Source organism: Henckelia pumila, chromosome 1 (assembly GCF_033568475.1).
Source record: "Henckelia pumila isolate YLH828 chromosome 1, ASM3356847v2, whole genome shotgun sequence".
NCBI classification, from domain to species: domain Eukaryota; kingdom Viridiplantae; phylum Streptophyta; class Magnoliopsida; order Lamiales; family Gesneriaceae; genus Henckelia; species Henckelia pumila.
This window is the reverse complement of record NC_133120.1, coordinates 133,432,199-133,445,799: the sequence shown is the minus strand read 5'-3', so window position 1 is coordinate 133,445,799 and position 13,601 is coordinate 133,432,199. Positions and strand designations below refer to the sequence as shown.

Here is a 13,601-nt window from a genome sequence, read left to right as displayed (position 1 = left end):
AGGGGTAGTTGCCCCAAATCCTGAAGGGATACCATTGTGCAAGACATGTAATAAGCCTCATTCGGGGCAATGTATGGCTGGTTAGGTAGTGTGCTACAAGTGTAAGTTACTAGGACACATTGCAATGAACTGCCCGAACGTGAAGAACACTGCAGGACGTGTGTATGTCATGCAGGCTAAGGAGGCGGATCCAGATACATCGTTGGTCACGGGTAATCCTAACTTATGTCTTTAAGATTCAATAATCTGCATGTTAATTAGGAATTGCATGAGTAATTGTGTGACTATTTGATTTGTGGTTTAGTTGACATTGCATGAGTATAATAAGATGAAATTTCTAAAATTTGTTGGATTGAAGAAACGCTTAAGTGGGACTGTTGTGTGCTATGGGTTTAATTGACTGCTCTTAAGTTTTCGTGTGTTCGTTGGGAAATTTTCCAAGTACAGGGAAGATTCTCGTTAGAGTTAATGCTACGTATGCGTTGCTAGATTCTGGAGCTACGCATTCATTTATCTCTTAGGAGTTTATTAGGTGGGTAGGCATTATACCCGAGGACGCTGTTACGGGCTATGATGTTAACTTGCCATCTGGCGAGATTATTTATACCTCCAGTGTGCTCAGTGGTTTGGAGTTAGAGCTCCAAGGGAATTTGATTAGAGCCGATCTAATGGTACTATCGATGTTAGGATTTGATCTTATTCTTGGAATGGATTGGTGGTCATTTAATGTAGTTTCGATATATTTTCGAAAGCGGACAGTATCAGTGAACCCTTCGATATGAGATTCTTTTATTTTTCTTGAAGCTCAGAGCAGCAGTATTTTGCATGTCATATCTTATGTACGTGCAAGGAAGTTGTTATGGAAGGGTTGCCAGGGATTTCTTGCGAGTGTGGTTGCAGCAGGCGAGCCATCTACTAGAGCTGTTTCAGAAGTGGAGATCGTTCGTGATTTTCCAGATGTCTTTCCGGACGACGTAGCGGGAATTCCATTAGTTAGGGAAGTTGAGTTCAGCATTGAGCTTCTCTCGGGTACTGTGCATATCTCTAAGGAACCGTATCGTCTTGCTCCCACTAAGATGAAAGAGTTGAAGGAGCAGATTCAGGAGCTTCTAGAGAAGGGTTTCATTCGCCCTAGTTTTTCACCTTGGGGCGCGCCAGTATTATTTGTGAAGAAGAAAGATGGCAACATGCGACTATGTATTTATTATCGGGAGTTTAACAGGGTCACAACGAAAAATAAATACCCACATCCGAGGATAGAGGATCAGTTTGATCAGTTGCAGAGAGCTTCGGTGTTCTCCAAGATCGATCTGCGATCTGGATACCATCAATTACGAGTCAGAGAGGAGGTTGTATCCAAGACTGCTATCCGGACATGTTATGGGAACTATGAGTTTTGGTGATGTCGTTTGGCCTGACTAATGCTCTAGCGGTTTTCATAGATCTCATGAACCGTGTCTTTAGGCCATACCTTGATCAGTTCATCATCGTTTTCATCGACCACATTTTAAGATCACACGACATGGATACAACCTCATGAAAATTTTAAGATATGACATGCCATATGTATTATGTATGATGAATGTGATATAATATGATCATGTATGTTATGCTTACGATTCAGCCATGAGATACAGTTTTTAAGAACATGCATGTATATATGATATAGTATGTATACGGTATATGTTATGTGTTTGCATGAATTTTATCATGTTGTTATTATGGGATAGAACGTGATGAGCCCATATGCTCACTAGACTTAAATGGTGCAGGTGAGAAAGATTAAGTTGAAAATATAGCCCCGACTGATGGTAAAGACATATGAGTTCCCGGCAGTCGATTAGCCCGTGACCTTCGCTAGTAGTTTTCAGTGATTTTTGAATAATGATACATTTTTCCGCACATGTTTTATTATTCTAATAGTTTATGGATTTTATGATGAAATTTTGTAAACGATTTAAGTTGCAGTATTTTTATGCATGAATTTTATATTTAAGAATTTAATTAATGATATTTTTATTTGCTTGCAAAAAAAAAAATAGTATTATGCGTAGAATATTTTATTGAAAGTTATTTTTAAGTGCATATATGTATGGGAATATAAGTATTTTTTTATTTTTAAATCAAGTATATACTTATTTATATATATATATATATATATATATAGTATTAAGTATTTATTTTTTAAAAAAATTCAGTAGTAAGTAGTATGAGTCGTTTCAGTTGGTTGATCAGCAAGGTCCTTGGAGGGTACTAGCCTGCTACATGGAGCTCAGAAGTCGCACTACCAGTCAGTGATTTTTAATGTTTTACTTATGTTTATGTTATGGGGCTCAAGATTTATGTTTTTAGGATTTATGTTATGGAAATTTTAAAGATCCTTAGTTATGCATTGCGATCACGTGAGAGATTTATGAAAATTGCAGTATGCGTCCCAGAAGAATTATTCAGCAAACTAATACCAATTATGCCAGCCGAGAGGGAGGCGAGACGCGACAGAATCCACATCCACCACCTCCGCTTACTCCGTTCGAAAGGGCCTGTGTGGATATGCTGGCAAGGATTACTAGGCTACTCGAGCACCATTCAACGCAGCCGAAGAAGTCCCACGAGGAGGATGTTGCAGAGCGGTTCCGGAAGCAGTGACCTAAGGAGTTTGGAGGTACCAATGATCCACTCGTTGCTGAAGAGTTGATTCGTTCTCTGGAGAGCATCTATGCATACATGGGGATTTCTAATGCTGATAAAGTGAGGTGCGCTATATTCATGCTGAAGGATGATGCAGCCTTATGGTGGGAAGGTGCAGTAATCGGGTTGGACTTGGCTACTCTGACTTGGGCAGAATTCAAGAAGACCTTCTATGAGAAGTATTTTACCGATGAGGCGCGTGGCTGGCTGGTGCGGAATTTTATGAGTCTTCGTCAGGGGGACAAATTTGATGCTGAGTATGTTAAGCAGTTTGAGCGGGGATGCCACTTTGCACCGCTGATTGTGATTGAAGAGAAGGAGAGGCTGCGACACTTCACTGATGGAATGCGATCTAACATTAAACATGATGTGTACATGGCTGATGTGTCGAACTACAAGGCGGTAGCAAACAGGGCATTCAGATCGAAGCAGAGAAGGAAAGAGATCATGCGGATTACCAGAGGAAGAGGCAACTACAGCAGCCTTTCAGGGGGCAGTCTTCGTATCCGGCGAATAAGAAGTTTATCGGGTCGTATAAGGGCCCGAATCCACCTAGACAGCAGCAGAGACTGCAGGGTTAGCAGAGGCCATAGCAGAGAGGGGCAGTTGCCCCAAATCCTGAAGGAATACTATTGTGCAAGACACGTAATAAGCCTCATTCGGGGAAATGTATGGCTGGTTAGGGAGTGTGTTACAAGTGTAAGTTACCAGGACACATTGCAATGAACTGCCCGAACATGAAGAACACTGCAGGACATGTGTATGTCATGCAGGCTAAGGAGGCGGATCAAGATACATCATTGGTCACGGGTAATCCTAACTTATGTCTTTAAGATTCAATAATCTGCATGTTAATTAGGAATTGCACGAGTAATTGTGTGACTATTTGATTTGTGGTTTAGTTGACATTGCATGAGTAGAATAAGATGAAATTTCTAAAATTTGTTGGGTTGTAGAAACGCTTAAGTGGGACGGTTGTGTGCTATGGGTTTAATTGACTGTTCTTAAGTTTTCATGTGTTCGTTGGGAAATTTTCTGAGTACATGGAAGATTCTCGTTAGAGGTAATGCTACGTATGAGTTGCTAGATTCTGGAGCTACGCATTCATTTATCTCTCAGGAGTTTATTAGGTGGGTAGGCATTATACCCGAGGATGTTGTTACGGGCTATGATGTTACCTTGCCATCTGGCGATATTATTTATACCTCTAGTGTGCTCAGTGGTTTGGAGTTAGAGCTTCAATGGAATCTGATTAGAGCCGATCTAGTGGTACTATCGATGTTAGGATTTGATCTTATTCTTGGAATGGATTGGTTGTCATTTAATGGAGCTTCGATAGATTTTTGGAAGCGGACAATATCAGTGAACCCTTCGAGTGGAGATTCTTTTATTTTCCTTGAAGCTCAGAGCAGCAGTGCTTTGCATGTCATATCTTATGTACGTGAGGAAGTTGTTACGGAAGGGTTGCCAGGGATTTCTTGCAAGTGTGGTTGCAGCAGGCGAACCATCTACTAGAACTGTTTCAGATGTGGAGATCATTTGTGATTTTTCGGATGTCTTTCCGGACGACGTAGCGGGAATTCCACCAGTTAGGGATTGAGTTCAGTATTGAGCTTCTATTAGGTACTGTGCCTATCTCTAAGGCACCGTATCATCTTGCTCCCATTAAGAAGAAAGATTTTAAGCAGCAGATTCAGGAGCTTGTAGAGAAGGGTTTCATTCGCCCTAGTTTTTCAACTTGGGGCGCGCCAGTATTATTTGTGAAGAATAAAGATGGCAGCATGCGACTATGTATTTATTATCGGGAGCTTAACAGGGTCACAGTGAAAAATAAGTACCCATTGCCAAGGATAGAGGATCGGTTTGATCAGTTGTAGGGAGCTTTGGTGTTCTCCAAGATCGATCTTCGATTTGGATACCATCAATTACGAATCAGAGAGTAGGATGTATCCAAGACTACTTTTCGGACATGTTATGGGCACTATGATTTTATGGTGATGCCGTTTGGCCTGACTAATGCTCCAGCGATTTTCATAGATCTCATGAACCGTGTCTTTAGACCATACCTTGATCAGTTCATCATTGTTTTCATCGACTATATCTTGATTTATTCGAGGAGCTTGGAGGAACATAGACAACACTTTTAGACAGCTTTGCAGATTTTGAGGGAGTAGAAGTTGTGTGCAAAATTCAGCAAGTCTGAATTTTGGCTTGATCAGGTGGCATTCTTGGGCCACATAGTTTCTAAGGATGACATAGAAGTGGATCCATCGAAATTTGAAACTGTTCAGAGTTGGAGGATTCCAAAGAATGAATCTGAGATTCACAGTTTCTTAGGTCTAGCAGGATAATATCGAAAGTTCATCAAGGGTTTCTCTTCTATAGCAGTACCCTTGACTTCATTGACCAAGAAGAACGCGAAGTATGTTTGGAGTCCTGAATGTCAGAGGAGCTTTGATCAGCTTAAGGAGGCACTTACTTCTGCGCTAGTGTTGGCAATGCCAGTGGAGCACGAGGAGTTTATTGTGTACACAGATGCGTCTAAGATGGGATTAGGCGCTGTTTTTATGTAGAGTGGTAAGGTAATTGCCTACGCGTCGAGGCAGTTGAAGATTAATGAGCAGAACTATCTGATGCATGATTTAGAGCTTGCAGTTGTTGTATTTGCGCTTAATATTTGAAGGCACTACCTGTAAGGTGAGAAGTGTAATATTTTTACTGATCACAAGAGCCTTAAGTACTTCTTCACTCAGAAGGAGTTGAATATGAGACAGCGCAGGAGGTTGGAATTGGTTAAGGATTATGACTGTGACATTAGCTACCACCCATGTAAAGCTAATGTGGTAGCCTATGCCTTGAGTCAGAAGACTTCAGTGTTAGCATGCGTGTTAGTGCAGCAACCTCTACAGACTAAGATACAAAGGTTTGACTTGTGTGGGACCCCAGGGCTCGTATACTAAAATACCATAATTAAATAAATAGGACATTTAAATTGAGTAGCAATAAATAACAACATTTTTTTAAAATGGTTCGGCGCAGAGGCGCTAGATTCAGCGCTTTTGCGCGGAAATGAAGTGTCGCTTCTGCACTGGCTGCAGAACAAGGAGAGGTGCAGCTGCGCCTCTTCTCACGCTTCTGCGTGGAGTGATTTCCTTTGGTTTCTGCTTTTCTGCGCTTTTGCGTTCAAATTGGTGCTTCTGCGCTAAATTCTTTTTCAAAGGATTTCTAAAATCTCTGCCTATCTCCGCTTCTGCGCCATTTTGGGCGCTTCTGCGCAAAACTCTGGGCAAAATTTCTGTTATGTTTTCTGCTACTACTGCTATGAAAATATTTGATGCAAACATAGTTCCAACTTCAATATTTGGAAAACAACAACCACAATAAAGTATAAACTTACCAAAGAACATGATCCAACATCAAAACAACATAATCTATATGACTCTAGACTATGCAAAAACTATACACTGCATATGTTGGATGATATGCAAACTCAACATATTTTAAAAGTAAGTTTTGACAACATTCTACAACTTAACCCGGAGTACCACTTCTAAATTCTTTCCAAAGCTCAAGGCCTCCTATGACTCGGCCCTGAATCACCTGTTGCAATGCACAAACAAAAACAAAGCAACAACCGGACAAATCGGTAAGTATAAAACTTAGTATGAAACAACGGAACGCATAACATATACAAATATATCAATGTCAAGGCATTTCAACTTAAACAAGATTTATGAGATGCATGAAAAATAACAAAGGCTCTAAAAGATAAAGGCTCAACAACTGACACCGGTTTAGATGCTAGAACGCATCAACTCATCATCAGGCTAAAACTCATCATTGATGCTATACCGGAGTCTATGTATCAATGTTATACCTCATCACTGATACTCGGTATCGAAGCTTAAACTCGTCAAAGACACCATGGCAATTTCGAAAGAATTGTTAGGCTCAAAATGCACAATGAGATGATACAATACACCATCACCCCATATCATAGACTAAAAAATATTACATATAACTCCAACAATGCAAAACAAAACACATAAAGATGTAAGATAGCAAATATTGTGTGATTTAAGGGATCGAGAGAACAATCATCTCGACGCTCATTCTCCAAGTTGATCGTCGTCAAATCATACCTTTCTTTCAATTCCGGAATAGCTTGACTTCTTTGCAACACTAAAATTTATCACAAAGCTTACATCAAATCTCATTTGATTCAAACAATTGTATATCAAGGCAATACTCGATCCAAACCTCGGTCAAATTCTCAATATTTTGAATTCTTGCAACTCAAATTCGATATACTCCAACTCAAATCTGAAATGGATCATAACACATCATCAATATAATTTCCAAACTCATTTCAATATCAAATCCTTGATAAACTCGTTTGGAGTCAAACCGGCGGCATAACGACTTAAAACCGATATTTCCAAAATCTCAACATAATTTATTCATCAATCTCAACTCCATAACATAAACAAATCAAGATCATAATTTTGAAATCCATCAGGCCCAATTCATAGGATTTTCAAAAAATACTCCAAAAATGAAAAACATATCCAAACGAAGATCTTTTTCGATCCGTCTTAGATATGCTATCGTTATCAAGGCTAGAACATGTTTATCAATTCAATTATCAATATTCACATCATCTCAAAACTTCAAAATTAACAAAATTCAATCAAACTTACGTAGAAACGTACCTCTCATTGCGAGAATCGCAAAGATACGATCAATCTTAAATTGTGACGGTCGGATGATCAAAATCGAAGCTCGAAGATGAACAAAAATGGCGTGGGAATGTTTTCCCAAGTTCTCTGCCTTCTTCACGTGAAGGATGCTATGAAATGAAGATTATATACATGTATACAAGATATATATCTTTTTTTTCAAGTTGACTCAAAATTACACATTGGTCCCTGAGCTCTTGCATAATTATAATTTAGTCCCTATACAACTATAAAGCTCCCAATTCAATTCTTTAATTTAAGAATCTTGGAATTTAAATCTCAATACCATAAAGTTTCAAATTAAATATTTTTGGGTCATTACAACTTGGAGATCTATTCGAGTGGGCACGCATCGAGTTTTTCAGCACTGATAGTACAGCCGAATCTTCGGGATCGAATCAGAGTGCAGCGTTTGAAGAAGAAGTATGAGGCCAGAGGCGGTCTTCTTAATACATTCGATGATGGTATTGTTCGGTACAGAGGACGGATGTGGGTGCCGAGTTCTGATCAGTTGAGAGCAAACATTATGACAGAGGCACATGCATCTCCGTACTCTATCCATCCTAGGAGTACATTGATGAACCGATATTTGAGGACGTTATATTGGTGGCCTGGCATGAAGAGGGATATTGGTCATTTTGTATCCGAGTGCTTTACTTGTCAGCAGGTCAAGATGAGCATCAGCGACCAGTGGGGTTGCACTTCCCATTTCGTAGTGGAAATGGGAGAACATCACTATGGATTTCGTGGTTGGATTATCGAGGAGTTCCAGAGGGTCTACATCGATTTGGATGATTTTCGATCAACTCACCAAATCAGCGTATTTTTTGCCAGTGAGGACTACATTCACTATGACTCAGTATGCAGAGCTTTATATAAGTGAGATCGTCAGATTGCATGCCATTTCAGTTTCTATTGTGTCAGACCGAGACCCAAGATTCACTTTGGCATTTTGGAAGAGTCTGCACGTAGCCATGGGGAAGAAGCTATTGTTTAGCACTACATTTCATCCTCAGACAGATGGTCAGTCGGAGAGAGTGATTCATACCCTTGAGGATTACCGAGAGAGTGTGTGATCGACTTCCAGGGCTCATGGGAGTCGAGATTGCCTCTAGTGGAGTTTACCTATAACAACAGCTATCAGATGTCTATAGGTACGGATACCTACAAGGCTCTCTAGGGGAGAAGGTGTAGATCTCCTGTACATTGGGATGAGGTTGGAGAGAGGGTTTTTTTAGGACTCGAGATAGTGCAACAGACAGTGGACATTGTGACTTAGATTTGAGATCGGATGAGGATCGTACAGAGTCGTTAGAAGAGTTATGATGATCGACGACGACGTGACCTCGAGTTTGTCATTGGTGATCATGTGTTTTTTAGGGTTTAGCCTATGAATGGCGTAATGCATTTTGGTAGGAGAGGCAAACTCAATCCGAGGTATATTGGTTCATTCGAGATTTTGGAGAGGATTGGCACGTTGGATTACCGTTTGGCACTACCACCGAGTCTTGCGGCATTACACAATGTGTTTCATGTATCTATGCTCCGGACGTATATCTCTAATCCATTGCATGTATTGGATTTTGAGCCTCTACAAGTGTCACCTGAGCTAGCGTTTGAGGGGAGACCCGTTCGGGTCTTAGCTCGTGAGGAAAGAAGGCTTAGGACGTTTGGTTATTCAGTTGGTCAAAGTCCAGTGGCTGAATCATTCTGAGGAGGAGACTACTTGAGAGACTGAGGCCGATATGAGGACACGATACCCGGAGTTATTCGGTACGTAACTTATTTCGAGGACGAAATTCAATTTAAGGGGGGAGAGTTGTAACGTCCAGAATTTTCTTAGGTGATTTCGCATGCATAATTAGGAAAATAATTAATTTAAAATTTAGGAAAGAAGGTTAAATGATTTTATGTGAATTATGTGAAATTATTTTCATGTTTCAAATTTTTATTTTTAGCATTTAACCCGCAACTTGGAATTTTTAGAAATTTTTTTTTTTCGATCGCGTAGACGGGACCGTGGATGAACGAGATGAAGACTTTTCACTCAAAATATTTTATGGGAATTTTATGAGCCATAAATTATTATTTTAAGGTACTATTTTCAGAAAATAGGAGTTTTAATGTGTGTGTGTGTGTGTGTATATATATATATATATATATATATATATATATATATATGTAGAAGCATAATTTTCACCGAAATAATCCATTTTAAGAACTTTTAATAGGCTTTTAAAATCCAGGTTTTATTATTCCAAAAATTTATCATAAAATATCAAATTATAAGGGGATATTTTATGTTTAAATTTGATTTATTATTTTATAAAAATATAACCCAATAATTAAATAAGCAAATAATTAATCTAGCCCTTATTTTTCTTCTACTCCTTCACGTTTTTTCCATCCCTTTTTGCCATCAGTCATCTTTTTTTTGTAACGTGGGAACCCGCAGATGCTACCTTTTGGTGCGCTCTGGCTAAACCCCCGGACTAACGCAATAGCATGCAAACTACATTAGTCAGGTAAACCACAATAGGCAAGCCCTGTGTGACAGACTAGTCCAAGAAGGTGTTGGCATGGGGAATCGAACTCCTGACCTATGACCAAGAATTCACCTATTTTACCAACTTGAACACCTCCTTGAGGGTGACATCAGTCATCTTTCTCATCTTCTTCATAGCACAACACACACCATACACAATTTTTTTAAGATTCAAGCAAGGTTTTAAGAGTCGTTCATCCCGGAGACCCTCCTACGCATCGGCATTGTGTGTTTGGCTTCGAAAATTCATAAGGCACGTTCGAATCTTTTTTTGGCCACCATTTAAGCCATAATAATCTGATATGTGCATGAAATCTTTTATCTAGCATGTTGTGTTTGAATTATATGGAAATCTCTCATGTTTACGTATGGTTCTCACGGTTTGCATGTCTCTCCTTATTCATGCCTCACATTTTTCTGGTTTGGAAGGGTCCAGGGCTGCTTCTCATGGTTAAGGGTCGTGTTAGGGTCCCTAGGGGTCTATTGTTCATGGTTGTTTGATCTCTAGGTGCTGGGAAGGATCAGGCCGATCAGGTTGAAGGCCATGGCTATGTAGATCGCAGGTTTAGGGTTTACGGAAGAAAGGTTCGAACAGCTGGTTGGGGGCTTGGATGGGGCTGAGCTTGGTCAAGTTAGGATCGTCCAAACTTGGGCTACGTCTGGGCGGTGGTGCCCCGGTTAGTGGTGGTCGGACTAGGGCGGCCGCAGCCCTTAAAGGGCTGCTGCTCGCCCAGCCGAGAAGGAGAGTTAGGGGATCGGGTTTTTGGGTTTTTTGGTGGGACGGGCTCAGTTCTTGGGTCGGGTCTAAAATAATGCGGGTCATGTTATTTGGGTCCGGGTCTAGGTTGTGTTAGTTGGGCTCGGGTTTTTTTATTTTAAGTTAATTAATATTTTAAGTGTTAATAATGGGCTTAAGTTTAATTTAATGGAAAATTGTTTTTTTAGTCCTATATGTTTTCTACTTTGCGATTTTGATCCTCTATATTTTTAGATTTCAATTTTAGTCCGCTATCTTTATTTTTTTGGCAATTTTAGTCTTTTTTCTGATGTGGCGCTGATGTCGTACCAATACAGTGCTGATGTGTATAGTGCCACGTAAGAATTTTTTAATAAAAAGGACTGATGTTGCCAAAAATCAAAACATACAAGACTAAAACTGAAATATGAAAAATAGAGGACCAAAATCTCAAAATGACAAACATAAATGACCAAAATTGCACTTTTTCCTTAATTTAAATAATTAAATGGGCCACTTGGTTTTTTTATTTGGGCTTAAATAATTATTTAAGTGAGCTCATTAATTTTCATGGGTCTGGGGCCCGTGGATATTATTGGACCAGATTGTGATAATTTGGGCTTATTGGGCGAGAATAAGTTATTAATGGGTTTGAGTTCACTAATGGGCTAGGGATGTACTAATGGGCTTAAATAAGTTATTTGGGCTAAAATTAAGTTAATGGGCCTAAGTTGAGTTATTGGGTCAATCTAGAATTTTATGGGCCTAAGTCTAAGGAGTCAGCAGTCTAAACCTGTTCATGAAAAATGCCTTCTCTGTATATTTAATTCTTGCATGTATATTTTTATGTATGTATACGTATTATTTTTATGAAAAATAATTAAATATATATTTACGGGAAAATTTTTATGAAAATAATATCATGAAGAATTTTATGTTTGTGCATGATGAAATATGTTATATGCATGATTATGGGCATGAAAATTTTTTTTAAGGAAGTTGAAGTGGGTGTGTGACAATCTACGAGATTGGAGATGTGATACTTAGGCCCAGAGCTCTTTTCATATGCTACGGGACTATGGGTCGGGATACTGGGGCCCGATTGCCTTTTCATATGTTTATGATGATGCGCCTAAGGATCCGGGGTCAGCCTGGTGAAATAGCATAAGAGGTGGAGATCCCAACGCCACGTACGTTGGTTCTTTGATTGATAAATCATACATGTTACGGTCACACGGCATGGATGCAACCTCATGAAAATTTTAAGATATGACATGCCATATGTATTATGTATGATGAATGTGATATAATATGATCATGTATGTTATGCTTATGATTCAGCCATGAGATACAATTTTTAAGAACATGCATGTATATATGATATAGTATGTATACGGTATATGTTATGTGTTTGAATGAATTTTATCATGTTGTTATTATGGGATAGAGCGTGCTGAGCTCCTATGTTCATTAGACTTAAATGGTGCAGGTGAGCAAGATTATGAAGTTTAAAATGTATCCCCGACTGGTGGTGTAGTGACCCGTATCCGAAATTAACGATTAATGCATAATTAATCATGTAATCATGTTTAGATTAAGTAAAACATGATTAAGGAAATTCCAAATGGATTAATGGAGTCCAGAAATGGATTCAGGACACTCGAAAATGGTGGGTAAGGTTCGAAGGGTTCGGACGCTCCGAACCTGAGTTCGGAGGATCCGAACATGGACGGAGCCAGGCTTCGGAGGCTCTGAAGGCTTCGGACGATCCGAAGAGTAGCCCAGCCAGCTGTCCTGAAATATTATGTCATCGGTGACGTCATAGGGGTGACTTTGGACGATCCGAAAAGGCAGTTCAGACCATCCGAACAGTGTTCGGGACAGGTGCATGGTTGCATGCGATTGGATTGACACGTGGCGGAGATCGGACGATCCGATGAGACGATCGGACGGCCCGAAGCAGTTCGGATGCTCCGAAGGCGTGAACGGACGACCCGAACCCTCGCTTATATATAGAGAGCCGAGGAGCTCATTTGAGACTCGCACCAACTTCCTCTCCTTCGCCCACGTGGCTCTATTTTAGGGCTTTGGGTACTCTTATTTTAGAGTTGGAGTAGGGAAAATATTCTAGTATAATCAGACAGTGTCTGACATAGTAGCGGAGCAGTGCTCGTGTAGTGGAGCCGTGCTCGAGGCTGTGGAGCTACAGCAGGGGTGTGCCCCTAGTTGCACGATAGTCTCCATCAGAGGGCTGACGACGGACGCAGGTATAGCTATGGTCTCCTTAAAATATTTAGGAGTATTCAATAGCTTAGTTAAGGTTTTAGAGCTTAATTAATGATGCATGGATATTTGCATTGTAGAGTTGATGATAGGCTGGGAACCTAGAGTGGGACTGCTAGGACTGCTTGTAGTAAGGTACGTAAGTACTGACTGAGATAGCCAACATGATATATATTGTATGTGTTGCATGAGTATGTGCTACTTGTTTTACCATGTTTTACGGCTTTAGCACATGCATGTTTTTACGGCTGACTGCATCTGGTATGATGTGAGTCATTGACAGTTTCTGTCAGTGAGGCGTTACTTCCTGCGGATTCGTGTCTGGGGACACTCAGCCCCTGGTTTTGCTATCACTAGGAGCGAGCATGGCGGTGGAGTAGACGCTATAGTTGATAGGTGAATATAGGAGCGGCACCACGGACTTGCTACCCGATATTGCCCTGTATATTCATGGTGCCTCTTAGTACTGTTTTACTCTCGTTTAAATACACTTATGTGTAGCATATATTTTATATATCATTGCTTTCGTATTGAGCTTAGAGTTCACGTTCAGTCTTTTCTGTATATCTGGACACCCCATTCGATGGGGCAGGTGTAGGTGCAGGATTGA

General features: G+C 40.1%; 1 protein-coding gene across 1 annotated transcript; it reads left to right on the top strand.

Moving 5' to 3' along the window:
- Nucleotides 1-2,724: 2,724 nt before the first annotated feature.
- On the top strand, nt 2,725-4,203 carry LOC140874036 (uncharacterized). Its single transcript, XM_073277315.1, has 3 exons — nt 2,725-3,264; nt 3,372-3,498; nt 3,698-4,203. Exons 1-3 carry the CDS (start codon nt 2,725-2,727, stop codon nt 4,201-4,203), a joined length of 1,173 nt encoding a protein of 390 aa, XP_073133416.1.
- Nucleotides 4,204-13,601: the final 9,398 nt, after the last annotated feature.

Bases quoted from the DNA above. Each gene is read 5' to 3' on its own strand.
- LOC140874036 (XM_073277315.1), top strand. From the start codon at position 2,725: ATGGGGATTTCTAATGCTGATAAAGTGAGGTGCGCTATATTCATGCTG. The intron at 3,265-3,371 runs GTTAGCAGAGGC...ATGGCTGGTTAG, and splicing joins ACAGCAGCAGAGACTGCAGG to GGAGTGTGTTACAAGTGTAA. The intron at 3,499-3,697 runs GTAATCCTAACT...ACTGTTCTTAAG, and splicing joins AGATACATCATTGGTCACGG to TTTTCATGTGTTCGTTGGGA.